The sequence below is a fragment of the Bubalus bubalis genome, chromosome 21, assembly GCF_019923935.1.
Source record: "Bubalus bubalis isolate 160015118507 breed Murrah chromosome 21, NDDB_SH_1, whole genome shotgun sequence".
NCBI lineage: Eukaryota > Metazoa > Chordata > Mammalia > Artiodactyla > Bovidae > Bubalus > Bubalus bubalis.
This window is the reverse complement of record NC_059177.1, coordinates 58,366,628-58,383,957: the sequence shown is the minus strand read 5'-3', so window position 1 is coordinate 58,383,957 and position 17,330 is coordinate 58,366,628. Positions and strand designations below refer to the sequence as shown.

General features: G+C 57.4%; 1 protein-coding gene across 2 annotated transcripts in view; it reads right to left on the bottom strand.

The window, feature by feature from the left end:
• NUP210 (nucleoporin 210) overlaps window positions 1-17,330 on the bottom strand; it is a 92,176-nt gene that overhangs the window by 51,893 nt on the left and 22,953 nt on the right. For both annotated transcript variants that reach the window (XM_044934250.2, XM_025272760.3), the window contains exons 5-12: window positions 13,453-13,603; window positions 10,761-10,893; window positions 5,384-5,542; window positions 4,764-4,832; window positions 3,728-3,834; window positions 2,671-2,811; window positions 1,715-1,852; window positions 605-760 (exon numbers count right to left, since the gene is read on the bottom strand). In XM_044934250.2, the coding sequence (XP_044790185.2) occupies window positions 605-760; window positions 1,715-1,852; window positions 2,671-2,811; window positions 3,728-3,834; window positions 4,764-4,832; window positions 5,384-5,542; window positions 10,761-10,893; window positions 13,453-13,603 (1,054 nt within the window). The remainder of the gene's footprint in view (window positions 1-604; window positions 761-1,714; window positions 1,853-2,670; window positions 2,812-3,727; window positions 3,835-4,763; window positions 4,833-5,383; window positions 5,543-10,760; window positions 10,894-13,452; window positions 13,604-17,330) is intronic.

Genomic DNA, 17,330 nt, shown 5'->3' with positions numbered 1-17,330 from the left:
TCTAGAACGACTCCTTTGAGTGTCTCGTGTTTCTGAATTCTCTGACCTCCCTTTGGGATCCCGGTGGTCCCACCCCTGCCCGGTGTGGGATGGGATGGCTGTCTCCTGGGTCTGTCCATGACCTCAGGGGCCAGGCTGGACCTGACCCCTGACCCCCCTCACCAGAATCCCAGCCAAGGTCAAGACTGATGACTAAAGGGTGCTTCTGAATTAAGCCTGAGGCTGGTTAAGACAGCAGCCTGATCACTCCCCAAGCCGCCCTGCGGCTGCCCCGACCCGGGCCTCACCTTCATCTCGCCCTGCGGCCGCCCCGACTCGAGCCTCACTTTCGTCTCGCCAGGGCGGCCGCCCCGACCCGGGCCTCACCTTCATCTGGCCCTGCGGCCGCCCCGACCCGGGCCTCACCTTCATCTCGCCAGGGCGGCTGCCCCGAGCCGGGCCTCACCTTCATCTCGCCAGGGCGGCCGCCCCGACCCGGGCCTCACCTTCATCTCGCCAGGGCGGCCGCCCTAACCCGGGCCTCACCTTCGTCTTGCCAGGGCGGCCGCCCCGACCCAGGCCTCACCTTCATCTCGCCCTGCGGCCACCCCAACCCGGGCCTCACCTTCATCTCGCCGAAATGCAGTGGGTTCTGCACGTCGTGTGCCTGGATCACACTGACCCCTGTGTCACTGCCTGTGGTCATCACGCCCTTGACAGTGACCGTGGCCACCACAGAGCTCGAGGAGGACCAGCTGAAGTTCCCGCTGCCGCCGTGGGCCTGGGGAGGGAAGGCATCATCGGGTCAGCCCGCCTGCCCTGCCCCTACATCCCTCTCCCTCTCACACCCTCGGTCGCACGCGTTGGCATCAAGTCACCACGTGGAGACACAAGGCATCAGCCAATGTCCGGCTGCACCGCCCCCACCCCTCGTTCTCCCCACCCTGTCTCCTTCTGGTCCTCGTATTCCATGGACCTCTGACTGACACACACGTGTATGCACACATCCCTGAGAGTGGCCCCAGGACCCAGGGGCACCTCCTGAGCTCAGGCTGCAGTGGGAAGACCCCAGTCACAGGGTCGTGACGTCCCTGCCCCTCCTGCACAGACCCTGCCCGCTCCAGTTATCTACCGTGAAGTCAAGGACAGCCCAGCGGCCTCCGCATCAGGGGCCACCACCCCCGAACCCTAGAGGGGCCGGGAAGGTGACACAGCTGAGGGAAGGGACAGTGGGTCCCAGGGCACACGCAGGACACTGTCCACACTGCCGGGGACAGCGGGGTGGATGGAGCGCGGCCCCCACAAACCCCAGCCCAAAGGGCCCTGGGCCCTGCCACTGACGCTGGGGGCCACGTGAACTTCAGAGACCAAGAACACCAGACGTGCGATGGAGTTGGAGACGACTCCCCCGCCAATTCCAAGGTTTTCTCTAAAGATATTTACACTGCTCCCAGAAAGCAATTATTTTTACAAAAAATAAAAACCACATGTGAAAGTTAAATCCATGCTCAGGACTTTCTTCATTGTGTTTTCTTTTCTATTTTTCAAGGTTTTTTCCTAATTACCAAAATACCCTGCTGTGATAGAAAACCTTGGAAGATACAGAAAGCATAAAGACTTTGATTTCAAATTCTTTCAACCAATAGAAGGTAATTTAACAGAAACAGAATGGAGTTAGAGCCCCAACACATGGAAACACCCAAAGAAAGTCACCCAGACGGGGTCTCCCAGTTACCTTTATCGTGTACTGATAGGCGCCTGCCTTTGGTTGCCATGGAAACGTCAAGATGCTCGGATGAAGGGTGATGGGGCTGTGGATTTCCACCTCCTGCTGGTTCCACACAGGCACCCGTAATGTGTGGACCCCTCCATCCTGCAAGGGGGCGAGGAAGCCACACGCCAGCATGACAACCAGACCCCCTCCCCTCCCCTCAGACTGTGGGGGAGTAGGAAGGAAGATGCCAGGTACCCTGCAGCCTTCTTCGTCTCCATGGAGACGGCTTTCGGTGGCTCTTCAACAGCCACTCGAGTCAGCACTGCTTGGCTGCATCCTTATGGCACATCCCATGGCCGGGTTGGTCATGGTTATCCCCACTTTACGGATGGGGAAACTGAGGCATGGGACATGAAAGCCACTTGCCAGAGCCTCCAAAGGAGAACTGGCCACTTCGGTAGGAATCTCTGCCTGGTCCCCAGGCCACAGCGGCCTCCACTAGGCCCAGGAGAGGTGTAGTAGGGAGATGAGAGTCCCTGCACCAAGCTTCCCATCAGTGGAATCTGCTCCCACTGAAACCGACTGGCCTTTCAAAAACGGGTGAGAATTTTAAAACTCTGAAGGACCCCAAACAGCCACAGAAACACTCATGGGTCCCAGTCACTGCACAGCTGGACACATGGGCCCCAACAAGGGTTTCTAAACCCAGTCCTAGAGGTGAGGGCTTGCTTTTTCAGGAGTCAGCAAGCGTCAGAGGAAGGGGGCTCTGGTCCACGACAGGGACAGAGGACAGGGGACAGGAAAAAGCCAAAGCCCCTACACCTGATGCCACCGGGAGCCTAGAGTAGGAAGGACCCCCACGGCACCCATTACAGCACTGAACTCTTGGGGCCCCGACTCCTCCGGCTCATGTCCACCCTGGGTTGGCATTTCTGCCTGCAGAGGGCCTGGGGTGGCCCAGGGAGGTGCCAACTTGCCTGGTCCACCACAGAGGTGAAGGCCGCCTCGATGACCGTCTGGCCCCGCTTTGTCGCCCTGACATGATGGTAGGACCCATTCTGGGAAGAAGCCAGCACCTCGAAGAACTCCACTGGTAGCACAGTTTCGATGCGGATGTTCTGGAAGGCAACGCAGGATGGTGAGAGGAGATTCAGGGACAACTCAGGGAAGTCAGGACGCGGCAGAGAAGCCACGTGGCCCCCAAAGAGCAGTCGGGCCAGACTGATGAGCCGCACGAAGCCCGGGATCTGAGCTCTGAGCCCCGAGCCTCAGCCCCTCCATGCATGACCGGATGAGCCGGGCTCAGGAGCACAGAGCCACAGTGGCTCTCAGACCCCGTGGTCCCAACAAGGAAACCACCAAATACAAAGAACAACAACGGAATCCCTCAGAGGTAACATCCCCCCAGGACGGTGATGGAGTGAGCCTAGTAACACAAGGAAGGTGGTGGCTTCTGCCAAGTAGGCCGAAGGGAAACCTCAGGGCCCACAAGGAAGGTCTGGATATTCTCAGGATCCTGGGAATTGCTCACAAAGGAACAAATGCGGCCAAGACGCCTCTCCGTCTGCCTGTTTGTGTGAAGCTCTTTCCAGAACCAGGAAGCTACTGGGCTTGGTCTCAGTCGAGGGGCCTTTGGGCAGTTCACAGGCACTTCTGGCCCTGAGCTGCTGTAGGGCCGGGAAGGATAGATTCTCAGGGGTGAGGTCCCCGGGCTAACAAGGAGGGAGCAGGAGGGCAGATGGTAGACGCCACCCCCGCACCATCACCGCCTCTGTGACCCTGCTGCCTGCGGCCTCCTCTCCCGGCTCCAGCCCTGATGGGAGTGCGGCCTTAGGGTGCAGACTCACAGGCTCACAGGGCCCTGAGATGCCCGAGGTTCCCCATCACAGGGTTTCCTAGGGATCCAGCAGTACTGTAAGAAGCCCCCCAGCTAAGCCCGCCTGCTAGGGGGCCCTGTGATTTGAGGCGGCTCTTCAGGCACCTTCTCCAGGAGATGTACCCCTGCACCCCCAACCAGGCCCGAAGGGGACTCACATCCGACAGGTAGACCTTGTTGCCGGACTTGTCAAGCACTTCGACGGTGATTTCGTACAGACGGCCAGTCTCGAGCACCCACCTGCCACCAGGGTGGACCATGAACCCTATGGAAGAGGCAGGTACACAGAGTCTCAGCACTGGGGTCACAGGGGCCTGCAGCTCAGGAAGAGGGCAAACCAGGCCCTGTGAGCACCGGGGCCACAGCCGCTCCGCTGCACACCTCCCAGGGAGGGACCAGTGCCCGTGATTGGCAGATCTAATGCCCGCAGCAGCCCTGAGCCCTCAGAAACCGAGCTGACCTCAGATGCCCCGGACCAAACCTGAACATTCACTCCTGGTGGCTCCAGGGCCCATTCAAACTTGACCTTATCCATGGTGGGCCCAGCTCTGACCCACAGATAGTCTGCACTCTGAGTCCACAGTAGGTCTGCACTCTGAGTGCACAGTAGGTCTGCACTCTGAGTACACAGTGAGTCTGCACTCTGAATACACAGTACAGCCACACTCTGGGTGCACAGTAGGTCTACACTCTGGGTGCACAGTAGGTCTGCACTCTGAATCCACAGTAGGTCTGCACCCTGAATCCACTGTAGGTCTACACTCTGACCACTGCCCCTGGGCAGCCCCTGGGCCCTGGCTATGCTCCTCTGGGTCCTCTGTGGCTGAGAATTCCTTCCCTCCTCTCTAGGCCTCCAGCCTTCCCCTCTTTCCCTCCAAGACATCTCGCCAGCGTCCGCAGCCATGATGCGCTCTGTGCAGAGCCCAGGTATAAAGCCAGGAGACAGAGCCCTCCCCACTCTACTCTGTCCTGCTTCTCTCCCTGAAGAGCTGGCCACCTGCTGGAATTTGGCCCAGCCTCCCTCCACTTGTCCTGTACACAGACGGGGGAAGAACGGGGGTCAGAGTGGGAGCTGATGTCCCAGGCCTCCCAGCCGGCAGATCTGGCCAAAGTGAGGCCATTTTCTGGGGGGCTGTTGCTTTTATCTGACTCTACCTCCTGTAATCCCAGACAACCCAGGACACGCACACTCACCGAGGTACCCAGGCTCCACCACGTAGATTGTGCTGTTGGGTAGCCGGGAAGCTCCCTGCATGCGGATGCCTGGATTTTGAATTAAGGAGCAGTGAACAGGCCGGCAGGCTTCGGTTTGGCTCCTGCGGCTCCGTCATTGTCAACATCACACAGGCAGAAGCAAGGATGGAAGGGCCCCCGCCCAAGGCCTGCAGAACACAGGTCTTTCCAGGATCGGCGGCCACAGGGCACTTCCTCCACTCAAAAGGGGGCCTCTATAGGGACCCTGGAGACCACCTGGGGCACGTGAACCAGTCCGGGACACGTGACAGCCCACACGCTGGTATGGGAACAGCCTAGACCAGGCCCCTAGGATGAGACCAGAGAACGTTCCAGAGGCGGGGAGGGGGGCTCAGCCCCAGCCACCGCCTCCACCTCGGCGCCTCTCCAAGGAGCCCTGCACAGAGGTGAGCCATTCTGCTCAGACACGGTGCTATTTTGGTCCTTTTGATTTTCAGACCTTGAGGGGAAACGGCTATTTTTAGCCTCACCAAGGTTTCAGGGAGGAAAGTGACTTGACTTCCAAACAGCACGTCTGTGCAAGACACACAGGTGCGGCACGCCATCCGGGAAAAGGATACTCTTGTGGCCGAGGACCAGGCTACTTTGTCCCAGCTGCATGGCGGTGACCGTCGACGTGTCCTGGGCCAAGACCGCCACAGGCCGGCCCGGGTCTCCCTGTGGGTCCCAGACGTTGTTCAGAAGCTGTAGCTCGTACTGATCGGAGGGCATCGCGAGTTCTGGCCACCCAGAAACAGGGATGAGCAAAGCAGGCGGAGAGAGTCAAGACAGGAAATGTTAAAAGTCAACGTCATTCTCACCCACCCCCACCCCCACCACTGCAATCCCTGGACCCTGCGGTCAGTACAGCTGCTTGATTTTTTTTTTTTTTTTGCCTAATTTTTTTCAACACTTTCCATTTTAATAGTATTCTGTGTGCCTGTGGACAAAGCTGACACTCTCCATGAATCTTCAGAGGCAATCAGTTTTCTGTGGATGCCATGAGCAGCTTTTTTTTTCTTTTTTTAAATTAAGCACAGCCTCTGACTCAAACTGCCAGCGTCTGGCAGGATACCAACATCAGAGCCTTTTCTGCTTGTCAGGGAAGTGAGTGACGCTGCCTCTGCACTGAGGGACCCAGGGCAGGGCTCACTGGACCTGGCCACCTTCCGGAGGTCTGCAAAGAGATGCTTGTCCATGGTGCCCCATTGGGTTTCAAGAGATGGGTCTATAATTTGTAAAGAATTCTCTCTCTTGCTGTCCTGACCATCCTTTGGTGTTCTTCTCTGTGTCCCATTGTGGAAGAGAACTCACCCAGTCTGGGCCAGGATGGAAAACAGTTTCCCTGGGAAATAATGGGTTCTACAAACCCATAACCTCAGGGTCTAACCTTCACATGCACCTCACCCTTTTCATCCCACGACGCCCCTGAAACCCTCACGTGAGCACTGGGGGACCTGCAGAAATCAAGACTGGAAGCTTGCTAGGGGCCCCTCAGCGGCGGGCAGCAGACGTGGGAGGCAGACCACAGGGAGCAGGACCACGCGGACACGCCCTCTCCCCCGTCTGTAGGACTTCCTATCAGATAGCCCACTCCCCGAGCCTGTGTGTGAGGCCCCGCTCCAGCCCTCCAGAAAGGGACCACAGTCAGCTTCCCCGCTCACCACCGCGTCCCAGGCGGAGGCTGCCCCGGGAGGCGCCCAGGACAAGGATCCGAGAGGCGTTTCAACCAGAATACCCTTCAGAACTCCCAGGAATTCTGAAGGGGGCGGGGGTGGGCAAAGTGCCCATCTCCTGCCCTGGGGTACCAGTTGTGTGTTCCAATAAGTCCCCAGGAATTTGCCCTGGAGCAGAGTGTTCTCAAAGTGTGTTCCCTGGACCATCAGCATCACCTGGGAAGCTGCAAATAATTGGTCCCATCCCAGGCCCACTGAACCAAACTCAGGGAGCAGGGAGGAGTTGGGGGCCAGGCAGGGAGGAGATTGCAGGGGAGGACCAGCACAGGCCTGGCAGGGGATTCTGACAGGCTGGAACAGAGAAGCCCTTCTGGTCCACATGGCCCACTTCTGGTCCACACAGCCCACTTCCGGTCCACATGGCCCAGCGGTGGCCGAGAGGCTTGCAAATGACACACCCAGGGATCAGAGCACAGCCGCAGGGCGTGGAGGGCTGCTGCTGCTGTTTAGTCGCTGAGTCGTGTCCAACTCTTCTGTGACCCCATACGCTATAGCCTGCCAGGCCCCTCTACCCATGGGCTTTCCCAGGCAAGAATACTGGAGTGGGGTGTCATTTCCTCCTTCAGGGGATCTTCCCAATCCAGGGATTAAACCCATGTCACCCGCATCAGCAGGCAGATTCTTTACCGCTGAGCCACCAGGGAAGCCCCGCATCAAGGAAGCATCGTAACAAAAGAATAAGGCAACGCTGCTCCCTGAGCAACATCACTTGGTCTACTTTAGAAGCACCAGTGTGCTTCCTTGTTTAAGGTTCTCCAAACGGAAAAGGCCCTTTTTGGGAAATAAATAAACTGGCTCTGGAAGGATCTTTCACAACAAGATGTAACCCTATTTACAAAGCCCTAAGACAACAAAAATGAGGGGCTTGCCTGGTGACCCTCTTCAGGCACCTCCTCTACCACAGGACCTTACTACTCGTCAGAGCTCCTGAGCAGGGAAGGCTTTGCGGACGTGAAAGGTGCCTGTCCGTCCACAGGCGGAGGAGGTGGCTCCTGGGCCCCAGCCCAGCCCAGCTACCACTGCCGAGGGCATGAGGCCAGCCCCGAGGGTGCCGTTCCATGGCCAGGAGGGCAGCCAGGCTCTGACCCCCCTCAACCCTGGCTGATCCTCCAGACATGCTTCTGATCGCCGGAACCCCCACCCCCACCCCGTGTAGGCTGCAGGGATGACCACGGAGCTCCTGGGGAGGTGGGTCCGAGCCCAGGACGAGAAGCACACGGCCCTGCCTCTGAGCCCAGCCCTGCAGGCAGCCCAGTGTGCACTCGCTCTGGGCAGCCACAGCTCAGGGTGCACTGGGTCCTTTAATAGCTGCGTCCTGGACTCAGGAACCCCTGCTCCACACCCATCCATCTTTCAACCTCAGCCCAATTTACCCCAGGAATTTCCAGCAGTCCTGTCACCGAGGTCTCCTCAGCTACCCCGTTCCTCAGCCAGCACATCCTCCCCACGTCTTGTTCTCACAATTGGTCACTGCGCCAGGCGAGCCTGGACACCAGCATCATGCACTGAGGACCAAGCAGGGCCTCACAGACACCCCTCTTCCGGGCGCCTCGCCCCCTTCACCTGCCGCACTGCAGGCCATCACTGGAGCCCAGGTGAGTGGGCCCTGGGCCACCCCCCAACCACTGTGGTTCCCCCAACAGTGCCCACAGACAGAGCAGGGGCTCCATAAACAAACAGGCTCATGAGAAAGCAAGCCACCACTCAGCGGAGAAGGGAATGGCCACCCCCTCCAGGATTCTCACCTGGAGAGCCCCAGAGTCGGACGTGACTGAGCGACTAACACCCTCGCTTACACTGTCACTTAACGGAAGGCAGGCGGATGTCAGGAAATGAAAATAGGAAAGAAAAGGAGGAACATTACATTTTGAAGGAAGAAAGACTGAGAGAAAACCTGAAGAACGGATTTGGGGTAACTGCCCTCTGGGTGTCATTCTCTGAGCCTTCGGCGGGACACCATACAAGACTGGGGCTCGCCGAAATCCAGGTCCCCTGTCACGACACCGTCCCCGACTTCCCTGTCTGGCAGCCCGTTAAAAATGACAGCAATGTGAATTCTATGTCAATTAAAAACAACCCATCCAAAAACAAAAAAATGGGCAATGCGTTTCCACCCAGATGTCTTGTTCACAGTGGCCCGGTGCTGGCTCCTCCCCGTCTGTTCTCCCCGAGCATCTGTCTGGAAAGCACGCCAGCCCGGGCGCCTGGTGCCATCAATCATGCAGGTGTGTTTATTTTTAGAGGCATTTTCCATCTCATTACCCTACAGATGCAAGGGAGGCAGCTTAACTACTTCCTCTCCAGGGCTCACTTTCCCGGGTTCCATTCTTTGATTGCTACCGGAGGTCAGTGACCAAGCCCCAAAGTCCTCTGGGTGTCTTGGGATGCGCTGTCCATCAGACACTGAAGGGTAAGCTGTGAAGTCCGCTTTATTAAATCTCCCCCAACCTCCCTGGTGGGGGCACGCCTCTCCACCCTCATCCACCCTCACCCGCCCTGCCCTGGGAGGACAGAGAGCTCCCCCGGGGCCGGGATGCCCCGAGCCTGCAGGCATGGTATTACAGGCGAAGGACTGGCAGCCCTGTGACTATCGGGCGTCTGTGCCTCAGCTTCCTCATCCGTAAAACAGGGTAGTACTGAAACCCCCGTCACAGCGTTGTTGGGTCATAACGTGACGAGCATGGCACCAAGGAAACGCGTACCATGGTCAGACGTCTCCAGACCGCCTCCATCCGGTCACAAGCTGCTTCTCAACAGTGCGCAGGGGAGGCAGAATCGTCAGGAAGCCCCCCAGGTGCCCTCTGGCCTTTCGACCTGTTCCCACGGCGTTCCCCCTGAGCACTCAGGGGCAGGATCCCGAGAACTCCGCCCCTGAGCCATCTCCCCTTCAAGAGTCTCAGAAGGCCACACCTGGGTCCTAAATCTGGGGAGCACGCCAGCCTCAGGCCAGGACCCCGCCCAGCTTTGTACACACCCCGCCTCCACACTGACACACGCAGAAGAGCCAGACGCTGAGCGCCCAGTGCTCGGGGATGCTCAGGACCCCCAGTCTCCTGCCCTTCAGCAGGGCACCCTGAGTGGGAAAGAGGTGGACCCAGAGGCCTCCCCAGGCCTGCAGCGCCTGCCACACGGTAATGACGGACCAGACCCACCGCCTGATCTGCAGACCCAGCTGCGGAACAGGCCCGGCTGCTCCGACGCTGGAGCAGCGACAGCTTCTTAGCTGCTGCCCCGCCTCACAGGCAGGACGCCAGCAACTGGGGCAGGCGCCCGCCCGGACACGCCTCGCAGCCCGCAGGCCTTGAATGGGACACTCTCATACCCACGAGCCTGGATGCCCTGGGCTGACCATGAAACATGTATAAACTAAACAAAATGATGATGATGATGATGATAATTCTTAGCAGGCTTGGTGATGCATTAAGAACACTCACCACCAAGAACGCATCACACGTACACAGCGCTTTAGAGTTTCCGGAATAAATCCACAATAATTCACCCATCGTGCCCTCGACACAGGCAGAAAGGCCCTGAGGGCTCCAGCAGAGACACTGAGCCCTAAAGCGGGGCAGTGCCTCGTCTAGGTCGCCCAGAAGTCAGTGCCAGGCCAGGAACAAAACCCGGTCCGGCGGAAGCTCGTGGCTTCTGACATTTTTCAAAGGTATATAAGCCCCCAAGGACTGAAAGCAGGATCTCAAGGAGATGTTTGTTCACCTGGGCTCACAGAGGCACTATTTATAATAGCCAAGAGGCAGAAGAAACCAAGTGCCCATCAAAGCGTGAATGCCCAAAATGTGGTCTATACAGACAGTAGACCAGTACTCAGCCTGAGAAGGAGGGACATCGGGACGCCTGCCACAATCCAGACAGACCGTGAGGATGCTCTGCTCGGTGAAATAAGCCAGCCACAGAAGGACAGACACTACACGACTCCACTTCCATGAGGTCCCGAGAGCAGTCGGGTTCATGGAAACGGAAAGTACAAGGGTGCTTGTCAGGGGCTGGAGAAGGGGGCTGGGGAGTTAGTGCTTAACGGGCTCAGGGGAAGACGAGGAAGTTCTGGAGATGACGGTGGCGATGGCCGTACAACAATCTCTCGATAAATGTAATCATCGTCACTAAAACGCACACTTAAAAAGTATCTAAAACAGCAAGTTCCACGTTATGCCTATTTCACCGCGATAACAAGGCTGCCTGAGCGCGGCGCTGAGCCGGGACCCACCTGTGATTTTCCCTTGCCTGATCTTCTGCACCCTGTAGCGGATGGACGTCCCCACCAAGAGGTAGACGTCATAAGCCGGGTTCAGAAGGATGTTCTCCAAGATCAGCAGCCTGACCTCCGCGGGGTGGACATTCTAGCGTGAGGAAGAGAGAGAAGCGGAGGTGAGCCCGAGTGGGGGTCGGTGTGGGCGAGAGACAGAACCTTTAGGGCTTTTCAGTCTGTTCACTGAAGGCAGCTGAGGCTGAGAAACCCAGGCATCACCTTGGGACGCCCCAAGCCCCAGGGGGCCCTGTGGGAGTGGGGCAGGCAATCAGAGGTCATTGCCAAAATACACTGAACACAGCACTTTACAGGGCATAGCCTTCAGGTCAGTTTTAAATAGTAAGAAGTACAGAGAAGAACAAGAAGCCAGGAGCGATGGCCATGGAGACAGAGGCGCCAGGGGCCCGGGGGCTCCACGCAAGAGCCCAAAGGCCGGGGAGGTGGGGAGCCCGCTCGCAAACCCGAGGAGGAACAGCCGTGTTCTGACAAGCACCCCCTGCTCAGGCCACCCCCCGCCAGCCTGCCTCTCATCCCCACCCAGACTCCCTCCTCAGGGAGCATCATGACAGACTCTGAAGTCGGGGGCAGACCACCTGCATGGAGTCCGGGGCGCCCCCGGGTGATCAGACTCTATGGGGCCTGCACCTTCCGCTGTCTTGGAGCTGCTCGTCACCCTGCAAGTTGGGAAAAATGGAGGGCAGAGCAAGGGATCCTTGTCCACAGAAATGCAGACATGTGTTCCCTGGAGGACAAGCAGTGGTCATCCCTGGACGCAGGCCAGTTCTGCGTCTGTCTGTAGATCTCTTTGGATTTTCTACTGAACCAGCTCTGACATGTTACATGCATCCTCGCTTAAGAGGAAGTTACGGTTCCTGTTGAGGTTCCTGCATCATTCCTGGTGATGATGTAGGAAGACCCTGCGCTCACCCCCTGCCACGGACACACTGCATCTACAGCTACATATGCAACAATTTCCTCTAAAAAAAAAAACCCTAAAAACTGGCAAAGCAACCGCTTCACATAGGACAAATAGCAGGGAAATCACATCAAAGCGACTAGGATCCCAGGACAGTCTCATCATAAATCTCACCCCTCGTAGAGACCACATTCACAGGGAACCCAAACCCGAGGCTTCTCCCTGAGGAGGGAAGGGTTCGTATCTCACATCAGGCTCCCCACCTTTTAAGACCAGTGCCTGAGAGATGAGCCTCCAAAACATCTGGTCTTAAAGACCTGAGTCGGGGGCTTCCCTGGTGGCTCAGTGGTAAGGAATCTGCCAGAATCTGCAGGAGACACGGGTTTGATCCCTGATCCAGGACTACCCCACATGCCACGGAGCAACCAAGCCTGGGCACCACAGCCACTGAGCCTGTGCTCTAGAGCCGGGGAGCGGCAGCTCCTGAAGCTCACACACCTACAGCCCGTGCTCTGCAGAGAGAAGCCACCTCAGTGAGAAGCCTGCGCACGGCAAGCAGACAGGAGCCCCAGATCTCTGCAACTAGAGAAAAACCCGCACAGCAGTGAGACCAGCACAGCCAAAAATCAATACATGTAGCTATGAGAAAAAAAGACCAGAGGGGCTGTGGGGACTGGCAGACGTCCCTGAAGGGCCCAGCTGTGCAGAAACCTACCGCCCAGGGCCCAGAGCAGGTACAACCCGTGGAAAGTGCTCAGGGAATTCCCTGGTGGTCCAGTGGGTTAGGACTCAGCACTCTGGCTGTCGAGGGCATGGGTTCAATCCCTGGTTAGGGAGCTAAGATCCCACAAGCCGTGTGGTGGGACCAAAATATCAGAAAGGAAGGAAGAAAAGAAGAAGAAAGGAAGAAAGAAGATGCTCAGATGTGACGTGACAGAGACTCATCACCCACTGGACTCGTTCCCGCCAGCAGACCCTCGCTCAGCCATGCCCAGGAGCTCAGACCCGCCCCCCGGTGGCCTAGTTCTCATATCTCCACCCAGCTTTGTAGCTACCACCCAGGAAACACGCCAGATCACCGCATGCTGGGGGCTGAGGTGGGGGTGCTGAGCTCCTGGGCCCCACGGGACTGTTACAATTGGAGAGACCATTCCTGGCAGGACCCCAGCCCAGGGCATGCACAGACAGCAGACCAACACGCCCAGCCTTCCTGGGAAAGAGGCCGGTCGGCCTGCCCAGAGGGGCCCCCAGAGAGCTCTCGGGGTGGGGGGTGGCACCGCCACACCCCAGCCTCAGTCGAGCCCACCTGACTCTGACAGAAAGGGGGGAGCACCCATCTCCGGGCCCCTGACTTTGGCAGCTGCTGCCGGACGACACGTCTCCATGCCCGGCTCTGGTGCCCAGACACAAGCTCTCAGGTTCCACGAGACCAGAACCAGCCGAGAAAGTTCTTAACCGGCCACCACCCCCAGCGCACAGCAGGAGGCAGCGCACCCCGGAGGCTGACCTTTCTGGAGAGCAGCCAGCGGCTGGGGCTCAAGGCCGGGCACAGGGTGAAACGGAGGGACCGCCTTGGGGGTGCGGCAACGGCGGCATTGGCTCCCCGGCCACCTGTTCCCAAGCACGGCTCACAGCAGACCCTGGTCCCCGCACGGCATCTCCTCTCTGCTAGTAGACACGCCAGGGGCCCGTGCGTCCAGATGCCGCCCCGGAGCCAGGGCCGCCCGCACCCACCTTGTACACGGCCTCCTGGATGCGCGCCTTGAGCTTGGAGCTGCCGGTCTTCAGCCCGGACACCAGGATGGTGTCGCCCTGCTTGGCCGCCTTCTCCATCTCTGAGATGTATGAGGGGGGGATGTAGGTGGACTCCAGGAATGTCAGGATGCTGGAAAAGGAGCGTGTGCTCAGCTATGACATGTGGAGCCAGGAACCTCACACATTTCCTCTAAGTGCCTCCTCTAAGTGCCTCCTCCACGTGCTGCCAGGCGCCACAGAAATGACCCAGTGGGTGTTGCCTAGAAAACTGTCCCCAGAATGTCCTGTCTCAGAACTTCCAGCGTCCCCGGAAACACCCGGGCCCTCAGTCCCTGGCCCGGCCCTTGGTCTGCACCTGGGAACCTGCATTTTATACACATCCAGCTGTGATTGTGATCAAAGGCAGCACTGAAATTTGAGGACTGCCCACTTAGCTGAGGGCTTCCCTGGTGGCTCACAGGGTAAAGAATCTGTCCAAAATGTAGGAGACTTGGGTTTGATCCCTGTGTTGGGAAGATCCCCTTGAGGAGGGCATGGCAACCCCACTCCAGTATTCTTGCCTAGAGAATCCCATGAACAGAGGAGCCTGGCGACCTACAGTCCATGGAGTTGCAGAGTTAGACACGACTGAGCGACTTTCACTCACTCAGTCAACTTTATGAAAAGCTTTGGTCTCACGGACATGAAAGGTGAGCCCCGGGACCAGAGGCCCAGCGTGGGCTCCCCACTAGTCCCAGTCTCCTCTCCCCGGCCAGCTCCTGCATCTGGGAAACGGTTCAACGATGACCCCTCCAGTGTCAGGAAGAAGGGATCACGTTGCATCCTACCCCGGCCCTACGGTTAAGCTGTGGGAAGAAGGGAGGGAGAATTTGGGATGGAGTGGGACCCCAGAGTGCAGGCTGGTGAGTGGGCCAGCCTGAGTCTTTCCTGACAGCCTGAGATCTATAAATTAGCCCTCCATCCCGCCCGAACGGGAGCAGACACGTTCATTCTCCCCAAGGTCTGCCGAGAGCTGCGGTGACTCATTTCCTCGTCGTTTCACAAGGTACTGCGTGCTGAAATCCTTTTTCTTTGCATACAGAAGAGCTTTGGTTCTTTTTTTATTTATCATTTTTTTATTTTTCAGAGGGTAATTACTTAACAATATTGCGATGGTTTTCACCATACATCCGCATGAATCAGCCGTAGGTGTACATACGCCCCCTCCCCACCCCACCCCTCCAGGTTGTCACAGAGCACCACGTCTGGGTTCCCTGCATCTGACGTCATGACTCCCACTGGCTATCCACTTTACGTATGGTAATGTATATGCTAAGTCACTTCAGTAGTGTTGTTTTTGTGACTCTGCGACTCTATGGACTGTAGCCCACCAGGTGCCTCTGTCCATGGGATTCTGCAGACAAGAATACTGGAGGGGGTTGTCCCCTCCTCCTCCAGGGGATCTTCCCCACCCAGGGATCGAACCCGCGTCTCTGACATCTCCTGCACTGGCAGGCGGGTTCTTTGCCTCCAGCGCCACCTGGGAAGCCAAAGAATGCTGGAGGGGGTTGCCACGTCCTTCTGCAGGGGATCTTCCCGACCCAGGGATGGAATCCGGGGCTCCTGCATCGCAGGCGGACTCTTTACAGCCTGAGCCACCAGCTGCATCTGCGTATGTTTCAGCGCTCTTCTCTCACACCGTCCCGCCCTCCTCTTCTCCCCCCGTGTCCACAAGTCTGTTCTTAATGTTTGTCTCCTTTCTGTCCTGCATGTAGGATCATCAGTACCATCTTTCTAGATTCCATATACGTGTGTTCATAGACGATATTCGTCTTTCTCTTCCTGACTCACTTCACTCTGTATAATAGGCTCTAGGTTCATCCACCTCATTAGAACTTGACTCAAATGCATTCCTTTCTACAGCTGAGTAATATTCCCTTGTGTGTATGTACCACAACTTCCTTATCCATTCCTCTGGCGATGGACATCTAGGTTGCTTCTATGTCCTACTTATTGTAAATAATCACATGCTGAATTGAATAAAAGTCCAGGACACTCTGGTTCCAACGCTCTTAGCGCTGTTGGACTTGGGTCAGCACTCGGCTCACGTCCAGTGCTGTCAGGGGCCGCTGTCAGGGCAGGAAACAGGGCTGATGGAGGGGGGCAGGCAGCCAGCAAATCCTGAATGCCTAGTATGTGCTGGGCCTGGCGATGGGCTCTCATCCCGTCAACGTGCTCCTCACTCGGCACCCCTGGAGGCGGGCACAGCAACGCCTCCATCCGCTGGAGGAGGAAGGTGGTGCTCAGGTGGTCACAATCCTTGACGACGGCCACAGGCAGGACACGAAAAGGCCAGGACTAGGCGCCAGGTCTCTGTGACCTAAAGCCTGCACCCTGGGCTTACAAGACAGTGGGAGTTCCAGAGCTCATCATTCAGGAGATGGAGGCTGATGGCCCAGCCCCCAAAGAGCTCTGAGCCAGGAGGGCAACTGGCTTACACGGTGTCAGGGTGTGAGGGTGTCTGCTGTGGAAATGGCCGTGAGCTGAGCCCCAGTGCTTCCTGGAGCCCTGAGCTCAACTTTTGAAAGTGTAAATAAGAGGTCAGACTCATAACTCCCCATAAAAAAAGTTATTAATTGCAAGGGGGTAGAAAGCGACTTCAGAGTGGGGGACCTGGCAGACATCGCCCTCCCCGAGGGATGACAGAAAACAAACTCAGTGCTGCTTTATGATAAGATGAGGTGAGAACGTGGAATCTCGCCTCTGGTGATGTTCCTGCAAAGATGCAGAGCTCTGGGTCTAATCAGAGGGAACGTCAGATAAACGTGGAATGGGGGAAGTTCTACAAAACATCTAGACTGCCATCTTCACGAGTCCCACCTCCCAGGAGTCAAGGAAGGACCAGGAAACTGGACCAAGTCCCCAGGCTGATGGAGACGAGGAGAGACAGGACAGCTTGAGGCAGGGGGCCCTGAGCTGCGTGTTTTGCTACAAACTGGATAAACTGGCAAAACTTGAATGAGGTCAGGCATCAGTGTTAATTCCCTAACTGTGATGCCTGTCTCGTCGATACGCAGAAAAGTGTCCTAAGAGGTGGTAGACGCACACTGAAATAATCGGGGTCACAGCCCCCGGGCTGGCTGCTTGCTCTCAAATGGTTTGGAACCCACTTCCTGTACTGACTTGCAAATTTTCTGCAGGCTGGAAATCGCTGCAAATCTTTAAAAAATAAGTCTTCCTCCCCCCAAACTGTATTTAATATAGCACAGCGCAATGCAGCATTTTGCTGTTGTTGTTTAATCGCTCAGCCATGTCCAGCTCTTTGTGACCCCATGGACTGCATCACACCAGGCTCCTCTCTCCAAGGACTCTTCAGGCAAGAATACTGGAGTGGGTTGCCATTTCCTCTTCCAGGGGATCTTCCCGACCCAGGGATTGAACCCACATCTACGCATCTCCTGCATTGGCAGGTGGGTTCTTTACCACTGAGCCAGCTCCTATCCGGGGATATTAGCCCAGACTCCTGGAGCGCAGGAGTGCCGGCCAGCAGAACCTTCCACTGAGCCACCTCCTATCAGGGGATATTAGCCCAGACTCCGGGAGCACACCAGTGCCGGCCAGCAGAACCTTCCGCTGATGGAAACGCCCTGTCCGCCCTGTCCAGTAGCGGGCAACACCGGCCACACAGCTAACGAGCACCTGGTGGGTTCAGTGCATTGGGGACCGGAACCCCCCGTCTTCCCTGGTGTAAGTGCGAACGGCCAGGGTGGGGCCAGTGGCCGCCAGGCAGCACGGTGAGGATTCCCACAGTCCAGAACAGTTCAAGTCCAGCTACACCCCTTACCAATCCAAGGCGAGTGGACAGGGGAACATCAGCC